The 21,198-nt window shown below is 45.2% G+C and overlaps 2 protein-coding genes and 1 pseudogene across 8 annotated transcripts in view; 1 reads left to right on the top strand and 2 right to left on the bottom strand.

Annotated features, from left to right (window-relative positions):
* FAM13A (family with sequence similarity 13 member A) overlaps window positions 1-10,532 on the top strand; it is a 132,244-nt gene extending 121,712 nt beyond the window's left edge. For all 5 annotated transcript variants that reach the window (XM_053939927.1, XM_053939930.1, XM_053939928.1 and 2 more), the window contains one exon: window positions 128-10,532. In XM_053939927.1, the coding sequence (XP_053795902.1) occupies window positions 128-254 (127 nt within the window). In that variant the 3' untranslated portion in view covers window positions 255-10,532. The remainder of the gene's footprint in view (window positions 1-127) is intronic.
* On the bottom strand, window positions 4,668-7,469 carry LOC128786882 (pre-mRNA-processing factor 6-like; annotated as a pseudogene).
* A 579-nt stretch (window positions 10,533-11,111) lies between the features above and the next one.
* Window positions 11,112-21,198, bottom strand: part of HERC3 (HECT and RLD domain containing E3 ubiquitin protein ligase 3) — a 44,124-nt gene continuing 34,037 nt past the window's right edge. For all 3 annotated transcript variants that reach the window (XM_053939935.1, XM_053939934.1, XM_053939933.1), the window contains 8 exons: window positions 21,021-21,191; window positions 20,244-20,387; window positions 18,804-18,970; window positions 17,638-17,704; window positions 16,464-16,546; window positions 14,198-14,381; window positions 13,397-13,499; window positions 11,112-12,926 (listed from right to left, as the gene is read on the bottom strand). In XM_053939935.1, coding sequence (XP_053795910.1) covers window positions 12,718-12,926; window positions 13,397-13,499; window positions 14,198-14,381; window positions 16,464-16,546; window positions 17,638-17,704; window positions 18,804-18,970; window positions 20,244-20,387; window positions 21,021-21,191 — 1,128 coding nt within the window. In that variant the 3' untranslated portion in view covers window positions 11,112-12,717. The remainder of the gene's footprint in view (window positions 12,927-13,396; window positions 13,500-14,197; window positions 14,382-16,463; window positions 16,547-17,637; window positions 17,705-18,803; window positions 18,971-20,243; window positions 20,388-21,020; window positions 21,192-21,198) is intronic.

Below are 21,198 nucleotides of genomic sequence, written 5' to 3'. Positions count from 1 at the left end.
GATAAATGTTTTGGTCTTGTTCCCTGATGAGGAGTGGGGGAGAGGAGCTGTTTTGTAGGTCTTGTTGGTGGACAGAGGGAGGCTTCCTGTTACAGAAATCTTCATGGTCTGCTTTCACTCCCACTAGGAATGTGCAGAAAGAAGACCGCACTCCCATGGCTGAAGAGTACAATGAATACAAGCAGGTTAAGGCCAAGCTGAGGCTGCTGGAAGTTCTGATCAGTAAGAGAGATATTAGCTCCAAGATCCTGTAAAGGAGGAGATTGTTTTTGCCAATAAACAAAGAGGAGAGAGCACCAGACAAATGCATGAAATGGATGCAGCGGGAGCCTGACTGGGAGAGCTGAGGAGCTCCCTGGGAACTGAAGGGTCATTCCCAGAGGTAGGAGAGGGAGGAATGGTGGATTTCTGTAACTCTCTACATTTGCTGTTGCCCACTGTTTCTCCAGGCCTGATGCCCAAAATGGAGTTTGCCAGTGTAGGAGACACAACACTGCGCTCAGTGACTGCACTGAAGGGATCCTTCTGTATTGATTTGCTTACAGATCCTGTAATATTTAGAATATCAAAGCCAGCCATGCTGTTCTTTTTTCCCAGGATATAGCAAGAAGCAGAATAGGATTAATAACAATGAAATCATCAAATAGCTTCTACTTGAGTTGAACAGACAAGTGCCCTGACCAATCTCATGTTAAGGCACAAGTCAGGCAGCACCAAGACTGTTCTCTTGTAGCTACAGTAAAGATTTGCTCAGATTTTTGACATGTTTGAAGTCCAGCATCTTCTGTTGCTCTACAGAAATGCTGTAATAATCTGGTCATCACCCAGAGCTGGTGTGAGTTGCAGTTTTGCCCAGGCTTGTGTTAGGTTTTCTTCCCACGTTTTTGATGCCCAATTCAACCAAAGTAGAAAGAAGCACCTGAATGTTTGGGATATTAAAGAAAATGAGCCATGCAGCCAGGTTCTTACCAGCTTGTTCTGCTTGGAGGGTGATACTGAGACCTTCTGACCACATTTGGGCAACAGGGAAGAGAAGAGGTTTCAAAAGCTTGGAAGGCAGAGTCCCTTGGGATTTTGGTGGTTGGTTAAATATCTAGGATCAAATATGTTGTAGACATCTGGAAGACCCACCCCATTAGTAGGAATGTTCATTGTGATACGGACACCTGTGCCCAAGCTGAACAGTCCACACAGGTGTCTCACAAACTCACTCACCTAAATTTTCTTCTTTTGTGCACATCACGCCTGTGTGGACTGCAGCAGCAACACTGATGGTGACAGCAAAGGATGGGTTTTTCTTCCCAGTGTAGGAAGTATGGCAGTACAGAGGATACCATAGGGAACTGAGAGCATGGAGCTGTGCTCTACCTGTGGAATGTGCACCTGTCTCAAGTGCAAGCTTTGACAATTTACTGTTTCCAAATTTGTTTATGACTTTCAGAAAAGAAAGTCCTGGGACACCTGATTCAGGTGTGTCTTGGTTTGAAAGACAGGTATCTGCCAAGAAAGGCAGAAGCCTCCCTTAGAATGTAAAATGTAAACCCCCTCCCTCCAAATTACTATAATTTTTGAAATTAAGGGGCTCTCAGGCAAAGATATGAGAACAAGAATGACAGTTCTTTACTAGTGTGTATACTAAAGCAATCAAACACCAACAACACAGCATTAACACCACACAGAACCAGGAACACAGTCCCAGCCCCCTCGGCTGCAGCACCCTCCCCTCTGGTGCAGTTCTGGGCACGGCCAGCAGGGGTGCTGCTGGCTCCCGGCCAGGTGGGGCAGGTGTGGTGATTACCCTGCACCTGCAGGGGGCGCTGTGGCGCAGGCTTGGGGATCACGTGGTGATAGCAGCTCGGCTGATTCGGGAAGGTAGGGAAGACAGACTTTGCTCCACAATCCCCAGGGGCAGCTGATCCCAGTGCCCCAGCAGGACTCTCAGAAAACAATGAGTAAAACAATCCCAGGGTGGTAGAGGAGATGTATCAGAAGCTATTCCAGAGCCATGGCTGGAACCGTGGGATGTCTCGGCAAGGCAGGGGATGCGGGGCTACAGTGCAGTGAAAGCTCGGAGCAGTGCCAAAGAGGCAGTGAGGGTGGGCCAGAGGAGCCCGGCTTCCAGCAGGGCAGAGAGGGGTGAGCTCAGCATCCTGGGCGCCTGAGCAGATGGGGACAGGTCCCTCTTTTAGTGAGGTAAGCATTAACAAAGTCTCAGTTCAGTGGCTGCTCTCACAAGGAGAAGGCTCACCCCAGAAAGGAAGAAGCAGTACAGGACAGAATCCTCCCAGCAGTAAGAACAGCTTGACCGTCCTCTGATGCTGAGAGGAAGAAAGTGAGACTAGCCACTGCCCCCACCCCTTTACTTGCCCAATTCTCACGGTATCTCTGCCCCTTGGAGAGAAATCCCCCCCCCCCCCCGCCCCAGATGAGAGAAGTACTACCAGATACCTGAGCTTGGCCACTTTGTTTTTCTTAAGTACCCATAAGTACCCAGTAGTTAATGGGGAAAATTATGGGAAAAATTCTATAGGTAAGAAGGAACAAAAGAAAATGAACCTAACCCCCAACAAGGTGCTCATGTCAAACAGCTGCTGCCTGAAGGAGAGAAAGGCCCCAAGTTCAGGGCTTGAAGTTCTGCCATCCTGGGACACCTGGGCTCACTCTCCCACTCCAGAGGCTTATGTACACCCCTGGTCTTCCCTGAGCCACACTCCACCTTGAATCCCAAGGGAGGGCACTTCTGTAATGCTTTCTTCAGCTCCCCAGGGGATCATTGCCAATGTACAGAAGCCAAATAACCAAGATGAACTCCAGTACTGGTGTGTCATGCATGTCACACCAGAGGAGCCAAAAGGACTCCCAGAACAACTTCTTCCCCTTCCTTCTTTATTAAGGGCAAGTGGGTTCACAAATACTTGTATTTAGTTTGTGGTACTTATGTAAGGGTACTTTATCCCCTTTCACTTGCTATGTGTGCTGTGTGTGTTCTTGCCAAAATTGCTTCTATTTTGGTCTCTTCAGGATCCCTTGAACTCTTACAAAGGTGGTCATGGGCTGTATGTGCACTTTGCTAATCAGGGTGGGTGTCCTAATTTAGGGCAAATTGCCCCAGCTGGTTCAGGAAAAGATGTCCTTGGAGAAAAGTGGAAAAAAAAATGTTTATTTAACAAGCAAAGCACTGACAAACATAAAAAATGAACAATACCAAATAATAAAACCTCTTGTTGTTCTGAAGTGATGGCAAATTCAGAAAGTTCTTTTTGTGGGGTGTAGCTCAGCTCGCTGCGTGTGTCTCAGTCCCTCTGGCACTGGAATGCAGTGTCCCAGCCCCGGTGGGCCACAGGTGTGAACTCCCAGTGTTCTTCTGAGATTTTGGTCCAAAGCAGTTTTGAACAGTTCCAAGAAAAGGAAAAGCCACAATCCAAGGAACTTCTCTGCCTCAGCTAGCTAAAAACTGACTAAAAGCAAAAGAGAGCTCTGTCCCCCTGTCCATTCTGCAGACAACACAATCCAGGAGCAGGATGCAGGGAGCCAGTGCATTTCTGATAACAAACTGCACGCTGCTTCTGCCACCCCCTTCGCTCTTGGAACCAGCCTTAAAGGTGTAGAACTTAATACCCAGCATAAACAGAACAGATGATTGGGGATACAAACATCATATAGTCATCCCAGGACACTCGGTAAGGCAGAGATGTGTTAGTGAAAGCACTTGGAATGGGGACTCATGGCTTGGTTTGGTTTTTTATTGATTGCAGAATTGCCTGTTCCATATAAAACCAGCAAAGACTGAATTTTATATTTCCAAACAGTCCAGAGAACTTGTGTGCTGACCTAGGGCTTGGCTTTTCAGAGGTGTTGAGTTCCCATCTCCTGAGATGGGATCTCCTCTGATCCTTGGTGTGTCTTAACTGGGCTGACAGATTGGATCAAAAAATGCTTTGAAGGGAAGCCTTCAGAAACCCCCAGGGCAGCTGATCTCAGTGTCCCAGCAGGACTCTCAAAAGCAGCAAGCAGGAATGAGCAAAAATCCTGGGGTGGTAGAGGAGAAGTATCAGAAGCTATTCCAGAGCCATGGCTGGAACCGCGGGATGTCTCGGCAAGGCAGGGGATGCGGGGCTACAGTGCAGTGAAAGCTCGGAGCAGTGCCAAAGAGGCAGTGAGGGTGGGCCAGAGGAGCCCGGCTTCCAGCAGGGCAGAGAGGGGTGAGCTCAGCATCCTGGGCACCTGAGCAGATGGGGACAGGTCCCTCTTTTAGTGAGGTAAGTGTTAATAAGGTCCCAGTTCAGTGGCTGCTCTCACAAGGAGAGGCTTACCCCACAGCAGAAGCAGCAGCTCTGGGTTGGGCTCCAGCAGCAGCAGCGAATTCCTTTCCTCAGGGAGCAGCTCTGACCATCCTCCTCCAAAGCCAAAAGAGAGAGGAGAGCTGCCCCAGCTCTATCCTTTATCTGCCCAATTCTCCGCTTGGAGAGAAACTCCCAGATAAGAGAAATGCAATCTGATGCCCTCCTCCCCTGATCTTGGCTACTTCTTTTGTTTTTCTTAAGTACCCAGTCGTTAATCTTTCCTAGCAATTTATGGGAAAAAAATCTGTAAGTAAAAAGGAACAAAAGGAAAGAAACCTAACCCCCAACACTGTCCTTCAAAATCTGTGTCACTGAAAGGGCAGGTTAAGTCCTACAGAGACCTCTGAGGCAGCTGAGGCCAGCACACTCTAGAATGTATTTTTTCAGCTTGGCTGCCACAAGCACAAGAATCTCTCCGATCTTTTTCTGACAGTTCTCTATGTCCTTGGAGACAACACACCAGAGCTCTCCATGGTGAGGTTCAGCATTCTCACAGCGTTTCCTCACCTCTTCTTGTTGTTCCTTTGTGCCATATTGGAGCTCAAATTTGTAAAAGAAGGTCCAGGCATCCCCCAGGTCAGAGTCTATCTTCACTGTGCAGTGGAACCACTCTCTGGCCTTGGTTATTTTATGCTTGCTCCAGAACAGCTTGGCCACAGCCAGCAGGACATATGGGTCATGTTCACATTTCTTGAGAGCATCCACACCCTTGGTCTTTCGTTGCAGCTGCGCTTCAAGGAAAATTGCGTCTGACCACAGCATTCCTGAATTGGGGCACTCTTGCAGTGCCTTGGCCATCAGACTGTTAGCAACATTCTTCAGCCCAGCTCGGTACTCCAAGTTTACAGACTCCAACCAGAGGTCTGGATTCTTTGGATTCTTCAGGCGAGACTTTTCCAAGATGGCTCTTGCTCTAGTCAGCTGCACGACTTTCTCCTCCAGCCTGGACAGCAAAAGCTACAGGGGTATGGAATGGGGGCACTTCTTCAACCCTTGATTATAAGCCTCCTGTACTTTCTCTACCAGCTCTTTTTGTTCTTCAATTTGTTCTTTAATCATCCACAGTTTGGGGAATCCCTCATAGTGCTTCAGGGCTTCCTCACAGAGCTCCTGGGCTGCAGCAATGTTCCCAAGTACCCATTCCAACTTCACAGACTTTATGAAGACCCTTGCTGTGGGAGCACTGCTGCGAGCTTTTGCCAGCAGCCTCCTCACTCTTTCAAACTCATTGTTCTCTGACTCGAGCTTCACAGGAGCCAGCCAGATCTCCTCGCTGTTGGGGTTGGCCTGGAAAGCCAGGGCCAAGATGCTCCTGGCTGCTGGCACATCTCCTGCCAGCCACTTGGATTTGACTCCCATGAGCAACAGCACCTCTGCTTTGGGACAGTGAGCAACAGCTCTCTGTAAAATAGCCTCGAAAGATTCTCTAGTTTCATGGTTCTTTTCAAAGTAGGCTGCTTGCAGCCACACACTGTTCTTGCTCAGGAAGACTTGCAAGGCATAGGCATGAATAGCTCAGGCACACTCCAGGGCATTATGAGCAACACAACTGTTGTATCTTCCATCCAGGTGTGTTTCTGATCTTCTTCCTCGATCCCAATCCCAATTACAGCTCTCATGATTGCCTGGCACGTGGCCACACTTCCAGCTTTATCACATTCCTCAGCATCCTGTATGCACTGCTCTCTGTTGATTTCCACACCATTAGCCCTAAGAGATGTGATGGCTCTGTCAATGATTTTCTCTACCATCTGATTATTTCCATTGGCTTCCTCCAGTTTGGCAGCAGTAATCCAGATGTGACAATCCATGGGGATATTCTGGGCTTTGTTAAGGACTTTATGAGCGCTCTCATATGTCTCCAGCCTTGTCAGCACCAGCCACAGTTCAACACTGGTTGGACAGCACTCCACAGCCCAGCTCAGCATGATCCTGGCATCCTCAGGTTCCTCCAGCTCCATGGCTGCTTTCCACAAACATACCGAGTTTGGAACATGCTCAAGGGCTTTCCTAAGGACACGTTTCTTGGCACGATGTCTGTCTACAGCTCTGCTGCTCTGATACAGATCTGCACAGAATGTGGCAGGTGCCGCACAGCCTGGGCCCTGGCTGTATCTCCTGGCTGAAGTCGAGCAGCTTCCAACCAAACATCTTCACTCTTAGGGCACCTCTCTGTTCCTTTCATGATGAGGTTTCGAGCCACCTGGAGTTTGCCAGTGACCTCCTCCAGTCAAGCTGATGCTATCCAGGCTGGTGGATGATGAGGATTGGTCTCTCAGACAGATTTCAGGGCTTTTTTGATATCATCGATAGCTCTTCCGTGTGTGGGAATCATGAAATTCAGGTCTGTCAAATACCCTTTTGGGTCCACTACAGTCTGGCCAGTCACAGAGTCTGACACCTGGCTTAGCCTCATATCCATCAAGGTGTACCTGGTTTGGCCAGTCTTCCTCATATCCAATTCACCTGTCCCAGGTGTCATCAAGCCTGGTGTCATTCTTCCTGGGTATGGAGTATTCAAACCCCCTGGATACGAAGTATTCAGTCCACCAAATTGTGTCTGGCGTGGGTCCACGGAAGTGTGAGTCTCCTCTGACTGCAAATGCTTTGCAAAGAAGCTGCTGGGGACGGAAGTCAGCGTCTCATAACGAGGATTCCTCTGCCACTTGTTCCTGGCATCCCCAGCCTCAGGAATACTCAGCCACTCCTCCTCAGTAACCTCTGCTAATTTCCATTTCAAGACTGAGAACCACTGTTGAATTTTGGGTTGTTCCATACAGTACTTTTTTTCTTTCCTCTTTTTCTTGTTGTTCCCTCCTTTCTTTCCTGCATTCATCCATCTGCTTCTTCATCATCTTTCTCATAGGGGCCACTTGAGAACAGGCTCCCAGCATAGCCATTGAACTCATCATAGTTGGTGTCATTCAAATCCCCATCATCATCTGCTGTCTGGTTCTTCTTCATCTGGTTCCCCACAGTTCTCTTGCCCAGCAGGGTGTGCCGGTCATCCACAGGGTCGTTGGCATCGCGGGCAGGGCCGATATCAGAGCGGGTGGTGAAACCCATGGCTCGACGGCCCAGCCCCGGCAGGTAGCCCAGGGGCGTGGGCACACCCATCTTTTTCATGATGGTGGCGGCAAGGTGAGACCGAAGCCAGACCAGAGCAGAGCCGGGAGAAGCAGCTGGGAAAGCGGTGGCAGAAGTGGTAGCGGAGCTAATTCCCTTCCCCAAACAGCAGCTCTGACTGTCCTCCAAAGCCAACAGAGAGCCTGCAGCTGCCTCAGGCCCATCTTTTTCCTGCCCAATTCTCGTGGTATCTCTGCCCCTCGGAGGGAAATTCCCAGATAAAAGACGTACAACCAGATGCCCTCCTCCCCTAAGCCTGGCCAAGTATTTTATTTTTCTTAAGTACCCTGTTTTTCTGAAGAATCCAGTTGTTAAATGTTTCCTAGCAACTTATGGGAAAAAAAATCTCTAAGTAAAAAGGAACAAAAGGAAAGAAACTGAACCCCCTATGATAGTTTGAAAGCAAACCAGTGAGAGACCCCAAGTCAGAACTACAATTTACTAGGAAAATTAAAATAAAATGCAGTAGCACAAAAACACTGACAAGAGTCAGAATACAACCTGACAGCCTGTCGGTCAGAGTGTTGGTAGCAGTCCTATTAAATGGTGGCTGCAGTCCTCCTGGAGTGACAGATGTGGTTCTGTTGAACCAGTGATCCTGTAGAAGAGTGTAGCTTTCCTGTGAAGCTTCAGTATAGGTGTAGATGGGCCTGGTCTTCCTCTGGGAATCCAGCAGAAAAAGGCTGCTTGTAGTGCTCCAAGTCTCAGATTATATCCAGGTAGGAATGCTTGGCTCCTCCCACTGGGCAGAGCATCTCACAATGGGATGATGTAATTCTATCAGTCATGCTGTAAGACTCAATGGCCCATTAAGAGAAGATATCCCCCTGGAGTCATGAGGGATGGGTCTTATAAGAGATAAAGAACACTGTGGCACGCGGTTTTAACAGTTGGTAATAGAATAGATACTTTTGGTTACATCTTGCATTGCAACCTAAGACACCCCCAACAGCTGAGCTTTTCCCCTGACATATCTTGATAAATGCTATTATAGGCAACAGTCCAATTTAATTTTAAACTGATGAGATTGTAGCATTTTCTGATGCTTAGTTACTGCTGTTTACATGGTATATTGCTAGAATTTCAGATAGTTTCTATGAAATATAAGTACAGTTATGAACTTTAGAGAGTTTATATTTTTGAACTTTGAAAACTAAAAGTAACAAAACCTATTAATGGAGATTGTACATTAAAAGAAAAAAAAAAAGCACACCTAGCCATCTCTCTTTTTGAACTGTTCAAGTCCTTTCCTATGTCCAAAAACAAAGCAAAACTTTAGCTGCCTCCTTGTGAAGGGAACTGCTAGAAAATATTATCAGAAAGAAGTTAATTTTAGAATTCCAGTCCTGGAAAGACACATGCCACTGCTGAACTTTATCCTGGGTTTGCAGATGCTGTGACTCCCTTCTCCCAAACCTGCGCAGGAGGAGGACTCCTGAGCACTGAAACGTTGTCTTTATCTCACAAATATGATTTAACTTCCCACTGACCACAAATAGCTAGAAATTATGTTTGCCCCACCACACCAAGTCAATCTAAACAAGAGCTGTGCATTTTGTTTGATGATTTGTCTGTGCCAACATCAATGATTATTAACTGGAGAACATTAAATACAAGACTGTGCTTTTTAAAAGGTGTGAAGTACTGTACAAAATTGTACTTTATGTGATATATATAAGCTGTTTTGTGTAAGACAACCTCTTTCCACGTCACTAGAAAGAACAAAGCTGTCTGCTGTAGGATGGCAGTAGGGTCTGTCAGGCTTCCCATCCATGGGGGCTGCCTCAGATGTGTCTGTGTTACCACATTGTGGTATAATAAATCATTAAAATGTAAATGCTGGCCATGAATGGGTTGTGCAAAAAATAAGATTGCATAAGTGAAAGAGGGAAAACCTGCCATTCCAACAAGTTGCATTTGGTTTTATTCTGTTTACTCCTGAGTAAACAGTTGAACAATGGATGTTTCTGTTAATGGCAGTGAAATTAAAGCATTTTTCTTTTAATCATTCTGCTGATACATTGGATGTTACTTTTGGTGTGTGCAAGTTTCAGAGCGTAAGTGCTGCCAGCTATCCTCCCACCAGAGGAGCCGTCTTTGGAGCTGTTTGCAAGTCCGTGATTGACTGCTGCTGCAGAGGTGAGAGCAGGGGAACCCGACCAAAATTGTTACAGATTGAGTAAAAACAAATGTCTGCAGGGATTCCAATACCTGGAGAAGTACAAAGTAACCCACAGGTGGTAGAAGGGGACTAAATGGGCCAGAGTGGGCCTGGTACACCATAATTAAATGTGCTGATGGCTGAGCAGGATTTCCTGGGCTCCTCCTGTTTCTCCCTCAGGTGTTCAACTAAGGTTTTGGTGCCTTTGACTGCCACAACATGTGGTGTCAGAGGCCCTTTGCTTGGGGTGGAAGACACAGGAATTGGCTCAGAGAGTCCAAACTGGACAGCCCACCCCACACGCCCACTGCATGTCTTGGTGCCCTACATTTAGAAGATTCATGCAAAAAGCTCTTGCCCTAGGAGATTGGAGTGGATTGACATCTCAAGTTCTTGGAGAGGACAGTGAAGTTTCACCAACTTGCATAATCACTCTCAGCACGGAGAGTTGGAACGCTTACTGGACCTTGTATGGTTAGCAAGTGCATGATCCTTGTGCTTCCCTTTGGACACCTGCATGCAGGGAACCATCTCCTAGAATAATGGATATGTACATACATCAAAGAACACATAATTTTGTAAAAAACTTGGTGTATAGCAAATATTTGGGTTGGCTGAATGCAGAAACCAGTACCAGGGTGGGTGTGGGTGCCTGACTGAAAAAAAATTGTTAACAATCCCTTTTCTTCAGACTGCATTTGGTGTACAAAAGCAACTTGGGAATGCATTCCTCAGCTAATGACACCTCAGTGACTCTAGACTTGGGTCTCTGTTTACATGATTTATGTAAAAGAAACTTCAAACTAATCAATGGTGTCCTTTTCAACACAAATGGATTGAAAAACATTATGTGTACGGTTTGTGTTTTGTATAAAACAAGAAAATACAACTATTTGACTGCAGGTGTTTGGTGACAGCTTCTGTTCTGTGTGGGATCCTGCCAAAGATGGCTCAGCTCAATAAAGTGGCTCATAAAGTCCTCAACAGCCCTGCCCCTCCTGTCTCCTCCTCCTCAGCTGAACTTGGCTGACACTTCCTACTGGAAAAGAGATATGTGATGTATAAATATAAATATACACACATTTTGCATTTATATAATATATAAAACATATACACACCTCTGTAGTGTAATATGTGCTATCTACACTAATGCAATCCACTATATACACTTGATACAACAGTAGCTAGACCTTACACAATAATACAGGTCACACAGTAATGTGCACACATTACATTGTATATAAGAGGATATGTGCATATCCCTGTGTCTACATATGATCCATCCATCTAAACAAATAAGTATGTGCAATATGTGTGTCTAACCACATATGCATTTATGGAATGACTGAAGGCTGGTCTCAAGTCCAAGCTCTTCCTTGGAGGACTTCCCTTTGTCTGAGAGAGGACTGGGGGAGAGGCAACACTGGTGCCTGGAGCAGCCTCTCTCCTTTGCTTCCTGACATGGAAAGGCAGCCACTCCATCAGAATTAAACATCAAATTTATTGCATAATACTGTACTATGTACACACACATCGAAAATAAACATTTGATATAATTGTATATTTGTCTTCAATGCTGCATTAGAAAGAGGCTGGGGGCTCTCGATGTAGCCCACAGCTCATCTTAAAAAAAATAATAATCCAGAAGCCTAAAACCTTTTGTTACGAGGTGCAAAGTTCAATACTGTAAATTGAACATGGTGCATAAATACTATGCCCTAATAACAAGTCAATGTCAAAACCACCCTAGGCTTAAAATGAGATTTACATCAAAGTCTGAAAAATGGCAGGGGAGAAGGGAGAAAAATCATTCAAACTTCACTTAATGGGGCAGTGAGACTCAGGAAAAGAGGACAAAAGCTCTCCAATTATAAACAATAGATTTAGGTAGAGATTTTTCTACATTTTCAGTCTAATTCATACAGATTGTCCTTCAGGTCCCCTGGCAAAACAGCTGCCAAGTGAGAGGGCTGTTCTCAAACAGCAAAGTAAAGTAAGCCTAACTGCAAAGATCAAACCAGTCTCCAGACGGGGCTCTCACTCAAATGGGGATCTTCTTTCTTTGACGTGATGAGACTGGAGAGATTGTACACACCTCCCACACTCACACACCCCTGCACTCGCACATCCATGCATACAGCTCCTCTGGACAAAGGTGGCAGCAGTAAAAGCAGCCACCTCACCTTGTACTGGAGTAACAGGCCTGTTGGGATGGAAAAAGAGGGTGGCTCACCCACCCAGACTGCAGACTTACCAGGAGAGAAACACAACACGTGGAAGGCATTTAGAGAAACCTGCTATCATAGGCAGGGTTTGTCCTTCCACAAGCCTGAACACAGGCCTCACTCCAGAGGGATTCTGAGACTTCTTTGAGAAGCCTGAAAACAAAATTCAAGACAAGTGCGGAAAAACAAGCCAACCTCTGTCAACTACAATATTTTCCGTAAGACATCCTGGTGCAAAAAGACAGAACATCAGTAATGCACCACTCTGGGGTCACAAATGACATCCCAGCCCAGTACCATCCACCAAGGACTGAAGGGCAGAGGAGATACTTCCATTCAAAGCAAGCAAGAACCAGCTTGCATTTAAAAAGGGAGGGGAAAAGGGTGGGGGGACATCACAGCTTTTCAAAGAGTATTTTCAAACAGTATTTCATTCTGTTTCCACCATACCCTAAATGCAAAGGACATCAAAATATTTCCACTGAACTAAAAGAAGAGGTAAGAGTGTATGTGTATGGGGGCAACAAAAGCAAACTACAAGGAATTGCCAGGAGGGCAGTGATGTCATGTTGGAGGGGAAGCAACAGAAATGCCCACTGAACTGGTTTTGTTCAGTAGATGAAAAAATTCAAAGCAAGAGCCTCTCCCTGCTGAAGCCCCACAAAATGCTGGCAGCATCAGGCTGGGACTGCATCATCTCTATTATTATCATTATTTATATTTAGACCCCCCCCCAAAAAAGAAAAAAGAAAAAAAAAAAAGAAAGAAAAAAAAAAGTTCAGATCTATTCCCTTACAAAAATAAAGCCCAAGCCCATTGTTCTGTTGCTCAGCACCCAGGAGTCTGTGCCGGCCCTGCAGGGTCAGGCCAAGCTGAAGCCCTCGTAGTGGTCGATAGCCTGCATGAGGCGGGCACTGAGGATCTCCTTGCTGCTGTACTTGGGCAGGTCCAGCAGGTTGTAGCAGGTGTGAGCCACGGGCAGGTACTGCTCCCCACTGGGCGTCGACTGGATGATGATGCGCAGGCTGGACATGCCATAGATGGGAATGCGGTCACTGCCCGTCAGGAACACTGCGAGAGGCACAAGGGGAGACTGGGCAGGTGGAACAGGTGAGGGACCTCCCACCAGGGCTGCACCCACAGGCAAAGTTCAGCCCCACTTGCCTGGAGGGGCTGAAACCCTGACTGGACTCCATGCAGGGACTGGCTGGTGCCCAGGGGAGCTGCAGCACAGTGAGGCCAGTGCCAGGCACGAACACTGGCCTTTATCCTTCCAGCAGTCACAGAATTTGAGTGGGTGAGGTTGAAGGGACCTCTGGAGGTCCTCAAGGCCAACCCCCTGCTCAAGCAGGGCCACCTAGAGCCAGCTAGGTGGCTAGGACAGAAGGGAAAAAAAAACACAATAGAGGGAAGCCCCAGCTCTGACTAGCAGATATTGTCACTCATGCTGGATCACCCAACTCAATGCAATGAAGCTTTGCAGCCACTCCCACCCAAGTCTTTTAATTCCAGGAGATGCTACACCACTGCAAGATACTTACAGAGAAATTTCTTCTTCTTTTCCAAGGGAAATTCATGGAAGGTCTCCCAGAACATTCTCACAGTTGGGTGTGTGGCAGTGTAATCTCCCTTATAGACAGCGCTCTATTAAAAACCAAAATACCACATTTTCAGCTGGCACTAGAAAGCAAAGACTAAGCAGAACCCAGACCTGATCTTTTCTAGTATCTGACATTAGATCTGTGCCTGATAGCTTTGAAAGGGAACACAGGATGGGTGATAGGCAATGGCATAGCTCAAAGACATGGCAAGGGCTCTCCTGACAATGTGAGGAAGGCAGACATTAGCCTAATCAGCTAATTACAACTGTGGAGAGCAATTCTGGAGTGCCTTTTCACAGGCTGAACTCATGAACAGGATCACACACTCTGCACTGTGAGTGATTTGCTCTACAGTGTTTGAGAGGATACAACCCTTTTTGGGTGTCCAGACTCCCCTTTGAACCCTTTTGTAGTTTTTGCCCTTGTGCAGTGGAGTTTTACTGCAAAGGTAAAACCCTTTGTGTCCTTCCTTCAGTCATCGATTTCATCCCTAAAAAAAGCAGATGGAAGTCCTTCTCCCTGTCCTTCCTCATCCTGAATTTCCTCCCTGAGCTTTATCTGTAGCAGGCTAGCACAGTGAGAAACTTTTCATGTGAGTGACAGCAAGGCGTACAAGGAGCATGATAAAAAAAAGCATTGTGGCTTATCCCATCTCCTAACACAGACTAATGCCCATCTCATGCAACTGCACAATCCTGGCACCTGTGCAAAACAAAAAATGGTACAAGAGGGAAGCTTTACCTCCTCCAGTTCCTCCCAGTTGTAGTTACTGTTTCCAACTATCATGGCCCTGAGCTCTGTGGGCTGGAAGAGTTCCAGGACCTTCCCACCACACACTTTCAGGAAGCCAGTAGAAAAGGCTGTGTACCACTCTTGGATGGAGAGGTTGAAGATGTAATTTACGTAGGCTTCGACAAATTCTTCCCTAATGCATTGAGAGAAAGCAGGCAAAGGAAAGCACTTTTAATTATATGTCTAGGCACCAGCACTGCCAGGTTTTCCTGCTTCTGGTTGTAAAGTGTTTTGCAAACACGAGTCTCCAGCAGGCTCAACCCACTGCCCTCCTCTCACCAAGTCACTGCAACATAGACAGAGTGCTCAGCAGCAAGTGTGTGTGCTTACTCCCTGGCAGTGGTGGCATGGGAGGTCCCCCAGGTTCTTGACCAGAGGAGTAAAGCTGAGGAGGTTTCAACTGGAAGAAACATTTTGGCCATTTGATGGAGTTCTCACCACATACACTATGCAAAAGCAGCAAGGGACAGGTGAGGAAGTAAAAAGGAAGTAAGGAAGCAGACTAACAAAACCGAAAACCTGGACTAAGAAATCATATGCCAATTATTTTCCAGTGCATTTGTTTTATTGTCATTTTCCCCATAGTCACCTGAGCATTAGGGCAATCAAGCTGATTAAGCACTTTACTGTTGCTTAATTCCTCTCCGGCTGTTATGATCATGAACTCTGCATCAAGAGCATTTTTTAAATTCCAAAGGAAAAAGGGAAAATGCAGGCATTTCCTACTCTGCATTTGTCAGTTACAGCAGTCCTGTCCATTCCTGGTTCCAAATGAACTTTCCTCACACAGGAAGGGCAGTGCCCACAGACATGCACACAACAAACTACTCAGGCCAAAGGGCAGCGAATTGGTCCCTGGCCTCTAAATGTAGAGGTGGAGGAAGTCATTAAGCACTGTAAGGTAAATTGATAGTCATGTCTAGACTTGGATTTAGAGGTTAGCTTGAGTTCAGAACTCCAGTCAGGATAAAGCAACTGAATTTTGGAATGTTAAGCTGGTGGAACTACACACTAGCCTTTCTCCTTAAGGATTTTCTTCCTTTGTTTCCTATCCTGACTTAATAAACAGTTCCAGTAGTTAACCCTGGTTCTCTTCCCAAGTGTTCTCAGCTACTATCTATGTTCCTTTGTACTGGATGGCATACAATAAAAAAAAGGCAGGTTTTCTTTTGAATGTATATGCTCAACCTAAAAACCTAAAGGGTTCTAACACTGGCATTTTTTATCTTTCCTTCACTGTTGCACAGTGGGTAGATTAAACGCTCCTCTGGTTTACCTGAAATCCATCTTCTCTTTGCAGGGAGACAGAAACCCATGTGAGTTTTGCATGGACGCAGTTCTTTAGCTGTGTAATTTCACCATTTTGGGGAGTAGTAAAATAGGTAAGAAGTAACACAGACAAAGCTTTTCCTATAGCAATGGCTTCAGACACATTCAAAACCCTTTTAAATAATCAGATTAATAGGAAATTACTTCATCTCCAGCCTTGCCAGCAAGGTCTCCAGCAATCCTAGTACAAGTCTCTAACCATGCTGCTGACTAGTCACTGGATCACAATGTTTTGCCAGCAGAGAAAGAATGTGAACATTGCTTCAAGTAATAAAGGCACTTGTAGAAATCCAATTACAAGATTATGGGAAGAAAATAGTTCAGCAGCTGGACAAAAAAAAAGTGTGGGGGGGAGGAATGGTAGCTGTGCTAGTAATAACTCTGGGGTGTTCAGTCAAATGGAAAGGGATCCAAGTAGAGCAGGTCCTTCTGGCGCCCTTCTGGCTGTGATCAGGGATAGGAGTCAGGCTGTGCTCAAAGGAAAGTTTCCGGCTCCAAAATCCAGAGTACAAACAAGTCTGCCAGGCTCAGTTTTGTTGGTTACATACAGTTTCTCTGTAAGCCATCAGGTGTATTAACCAGGGCCAAAATCATGTCTCAAATATCTACTTAAAATTAGAAAAACTACCAAGGGTCTAAATAGAGGCCTTTTATAGGAAAGATGTCAATCCAAGTGCATGGTACATTTTACAAACATTGGCGGAAATATGATGAAAACCTGATTTTTGTTCAAGTGACACTAGTGTCCAGTAACTTTTGAGCAACTGGTCTTAAAATTCATTTGCAGTGACTGCTAATTAGCCCCCACATTTCCCTTCAGCCAGGGTTTCTGTGGCACATGACTTCACCACAAGCACGAGTCCATCCCCACAGATGCCCCACTTGCCTATTGTCCTTCTGCACTAGAATTTTATCTCCATCTTCAATCAGGTTCTTCTGCTCTGTCACACCATAGCTTTCCCTGCAGATCTGTACAAAAACAGGCAATTAATTTTACCAGAAGTATTTTCCAGGGTATGTGCCTATAACAAAGACAGAGTCCTCTTAGCTGAAGACTGGCATGTAAAGGGTTGGCCAGAGACAACGGTACATGCAGAAACTTCTGTTCTCTGCTCCAAGTACCCTGCGTGCTTCACCACCCTCCATCACCTACATTTGCTGTTGGACTGCTATTAAGTTGAAATGTGAAATTAGAAAGGAATAAAAATTATTTTAGGTAAATTTCCTGGGGGAAAAAACCCAAGAGATTGGTAACTAAAACCTAACTGTTTTTAACTAAGCACATGAGTTCTGGCACTCCCTTTTTTAACAGAAACTCAGTGGGCTAATTCATCTTCTCTAACTGGAAGAATAAATGACACAGACATTTTCCTACTTCTACCAGCCTAGGATAGCACCAGTACAACCCTACACTCTGTACACTAACTGGTTACCTGAAAAAAATACAAAAGGGCCGATTTTCAAGTTACCATAGACAAAAAAGGCCCTTATATGTGAAAAAGAATTTGAAGAAGAGTCTCTTCTGTTACTTTAAAGGTATCCTTTTTTTTATACAGCCTGCATTATCACCACTATGGCTTCACTGCCTCATGAAACAGTTGGATGCAGGTCTGACTCACTCCAGAGGTAAATTTGATCTAAGAGAGTCTATTAATGCAAAAAGGAAATGGGAACCACTCTCCTTGCTCAGCAAGGTTCTTCACAGTGTGGAGCAGTTTTATGGTACCTTGTTTTTACCCCAGGACAGGCCTTGGACAGAGAGTCAAAAAATGATCCAGATCAAGATGAAGCCATCACTCACAACCTGTTAGAGCATCAGGTCTTTGAACAGTGACAACAAGGTTATTTTGAAAACCACTCAGCTTAATCTACTTACTAGCTTAGTTTTTAGGACTACATACATACAAAAGAAGAAGGGAATTGACAGCAAAGAACATTTTAACATTAGTACGGGCTAAGTGTTATAGGCATTTGGAATCAGACAGAATACACATGAAAATATAGATAGGCTTCAACTGTACCACTGTAATCAGAAAGCTGATATGTCAAACTTGTCTTACTGTAAAATTCAAACAGAATGTCTCCTCCACATCTTCCCCAGGGTAATCTAAAATTTGCTGGAGACTCCTAAATAACAAGCAGGGAAAGAAATGGAAAAAAAAAAGAATTATCAGATATTTTAAAAGCCATACCTCTAACAGTGAAAACAAATTCAGCAGAAGTAAACAGTGTCATACATCTGAGTAGTAGGATTGCAAGAGAAAGAATCTGAGTCACTTGAAGCAGTAAGAAACACACCTCAAATAAAGAGATGCTTTGTTAGAAGCAGGATAAATGTCAGTCCACAGAAACTATCAATGAAGTCTATGACTACCTAGTTCATGGATCATCTTTAATGATCCTGGCTTTGGAACAGAATTACATTCCTAGTTCTAAAGTTCTAATTCTATGTCATCACCACACAAAGGTCTGAGGGAGTGGAGGAAGAGACAGAGGTAGACTGTATCTGTATGCCCATCATACAGAAAATACTCTGCTACCCCCCAAAATCCTGATGCTGTCTTCCTAGCATTTTACCTCCTTATTGATAAATATAGCTGTCATTTTGTGTAGATGAATCAGATGGATACTCAGAAACAGAAATAAAACAGCACTCAGACAGTGGTATCTTAATTTCCCAGTGTCAGGGGGAACCAGCATCCCTATGCAATTAGGTAGAAAAGACTCAATACACCACTTGGAAAAAGTAATTCTTTCACTCCACTCAACTTCTTCCTGCTACAGGAGCAGGTCAGAGTTGCTCTGGCTCATGGAAGGGATGATTCACAGCCCTACACACAGTTCCCTGCTTGCTTGTCTGAGCCTGACTCGAGGGGAAAGGCTGAGGCTGGGATCCAGGATCATGTACACAACCACACAGGGCAGGGACAGGCTTCCACTCCTTCTCTCAAAGGAGATGTGGGAGGTCTCTTTTGGCTGTGTTGGTACCCAGTTTCTGGGGGTCAGGAGGGTGGGAGCATAAGCAGATTGATCCAATAGCTTAGGGAGGGAAGTTGTACACAAAATTCACCACCAGCTCATATGTTTTCACAGTCATCCAAATTAATCAGTTACTCAAAAGGATCAGGAGGTGCTTTATTCATCAGCTTTTATCTAGTTTGGCACTTCCTGTTCCTAGCTGGATGGTCTACCTTCCCAGAAAAGCTGCAAATTTTGATTTTCATACCTTCCTTCCGTAGGGGACAGCTCCTTCAAATCCTCTAGGCAGGGCTTCACATTCAAGAGTTTTTTGTACAGAGCCAAGGGAAAGTGAAGGTCTACCACTGTGAAATTGTAGATTGCAAGACCACATATGATGCCAATCAAGTGAAACCAGTTGTGCTCTACAAAACACTGCAAAACCACACAGAGAAATCCTGATGAGACACATTGTCACTGGTGCAATGCACCCTTTCCTCCATGCACTAAGAAGCCAGACCCTGCTTTTCTAACTGGGACAGAGTCAGAGAGCTCCCATCAGGTGCCACTTTGGTTGTAAATTTCTTACTGGTATGCGTCACAGAAATGAAGCGCCAAAACCCATGCTCTATTACTTTTGTAAGCCATGATCGCTGTAGAAACAGCAGCTTTTCACCTTACCTGCCTTTTAATTCCTTTTTAAATACCTCTGCATTTACATACTAACAGTGCTTCAACGTTTACTGTCTATGTACTGAAGAAAATGTGTTAGCAATCCTCTCCCCATTACCCATCCTATTTTCTACTAAAAGCTTTTGCACCAGCACAGTTCTAGCCAGGCAGACACACCAGCAGAGGTGCTAGCACAGGCCTCCCTCTCCTCACATACTGACTCTCACACTGCTGTGTCAGTCACAGACTGGCTGCCCATATTCATTAAATGTTCCCAATACACGACTCATTTCCAGTGCTTACACCATCATCACTCCTGGTGCCAAAAGACTTGCTTTATAGCACTGACATTAGGAGTGAATGCTCTGTAATACTGTTTACAAGTTTACAGAAGGTACCAGGCCACTTCCTTCCCTGTAACCCCCCTAGCAGGATAGCCACACCTTAAGCAAAGACTGGCTATGTCATTTCCCACCTTGCTGCCTATGGAGGTGAGGAAAAGAACATAAATCACCATCTCCAGTCATCTGACAGGTACAGATCTTGCATTCCACACTCTTCCAAAACCAACAACCTTCCACTACAAGCCATGTTCCTTGCTGCTTAAGAGCTTCCTCACACAAAGCATTAACAACTTTAGATCCCAAAGGCAATAGTGATGCATGGCTAAGTGGATTGGCTGCAATTATGTGAACAGCAAGGGAGGCTCTATGCCATTACCACCTAAACCTAAAACAGCACATGACCATCACATTCATGATAATAAGAGTTCTATTACCTGTCACCTGACCCTTAATACAAGTTTTATTATGGGATAAGAATAAAGAGAGAGAGCCAACTCTTTAACAGGCACAACCATCACCATTCTACTAAGGTTAAAGGACCTATTTACACTAACTGAAAATAGAGTTCACATTGTATCATGAGTAGAAAATGAGAGGAAGAACATTTATTTCCCATAGTTTACCACTAAATTCCTTGTCATTTAAATGCAGCATATTATTCCAACCTGCACGTACAGAGGGCAAGGACTTACCGTGTCTGAAAACCACAGCAGGTTTGACTCTGGGTAGTAAGTGAACATGCCATAGATAGGGTTGAGTAGTTCTTTTAACAACAGGAGGAAAAATTCCTTTGTCACTCCTCCAGCATCAACAGCTTCCTCACCATCAAAGATGACCTGTAGAAAAAGCAGGTCAGTGACAGGAATGCAGAGCTGAGACTGAGTAAATCAGACCTCTCTCTAACTGAGAGCTAGGCAAAGCAATTTGTCCAACATGCCCAAACCCACAGCAACCCACGAGCTGGTTTCAGTGCTCTGCTTGCAGGGACAGAAAGGGAACAGGGGTGGCAAATCAGGTATTTTGAGAATGTTTAAATCCTCGTGCAAATCACAAATAACCACCTGTTGGTTGTCCCAACTATCAAAGCAGCAGCATTACAGCAGCTACTGAAGATTGTGGCAATCTCTCAGAGATAAAACACATCCTATTGTAAACAGCCTGCTCCTGCAGAAGGGTAAAACAGAGACTGCATAACATCACAAAATGCTTCCTTTCCTGGCCCTTGTACACTCAACACACCAGGAGAAGAGAGCAAACCCTGTGCTTGCCTTCTTGTAAACTATCCACTGCCAAAGCACTCCAGGGGTCAGAAAAAAGACTGAATCCTTGCACTGACTAGATCAAATGTTCCTGTGTGCAACACCTATGGAGAAGTTACTGCACACTGGTGAAGAGGTAATGTGAATGGCTGAAAGGCTGCAGAAATGTTTGCTAAATGAGAGGGTGCTAAAGATACGGGGGAAACTTACTTTGAGAGGTTTTTTCAAGTCAATGTCCGAATGGATGCTCAACTCCCTTAAAGCATCACCAACTAAGTTACTCCTGCGAACATGAAGTACCAGGAAAGGGCTTCTGGCCAGCAGAGGCTCCAAGGTGAGAAGCATGAAAACATTCTGCAAATTTGCACCATTTATTGCAACCTGTAAA

Source organism: Vidua chalybeata, chromosome 4 (assembly GCF_026979565.1).
Source record: "Vidua chalybeata isolate OUT-0048 chromosome 4, bVidCha1 merged haplotype, whole genome shotgun sequence".
NCBI lineage: Eukaryota > Metazoa > Chordata > Aves > Passeriformes > Viduidae > Vidua > Vidua chalybeata.
The sequence above is the reverse complement of the archived record's forward strand: the minus strand, read 5'-3'. Positions and strand labels throughout refer to the sequence as shown.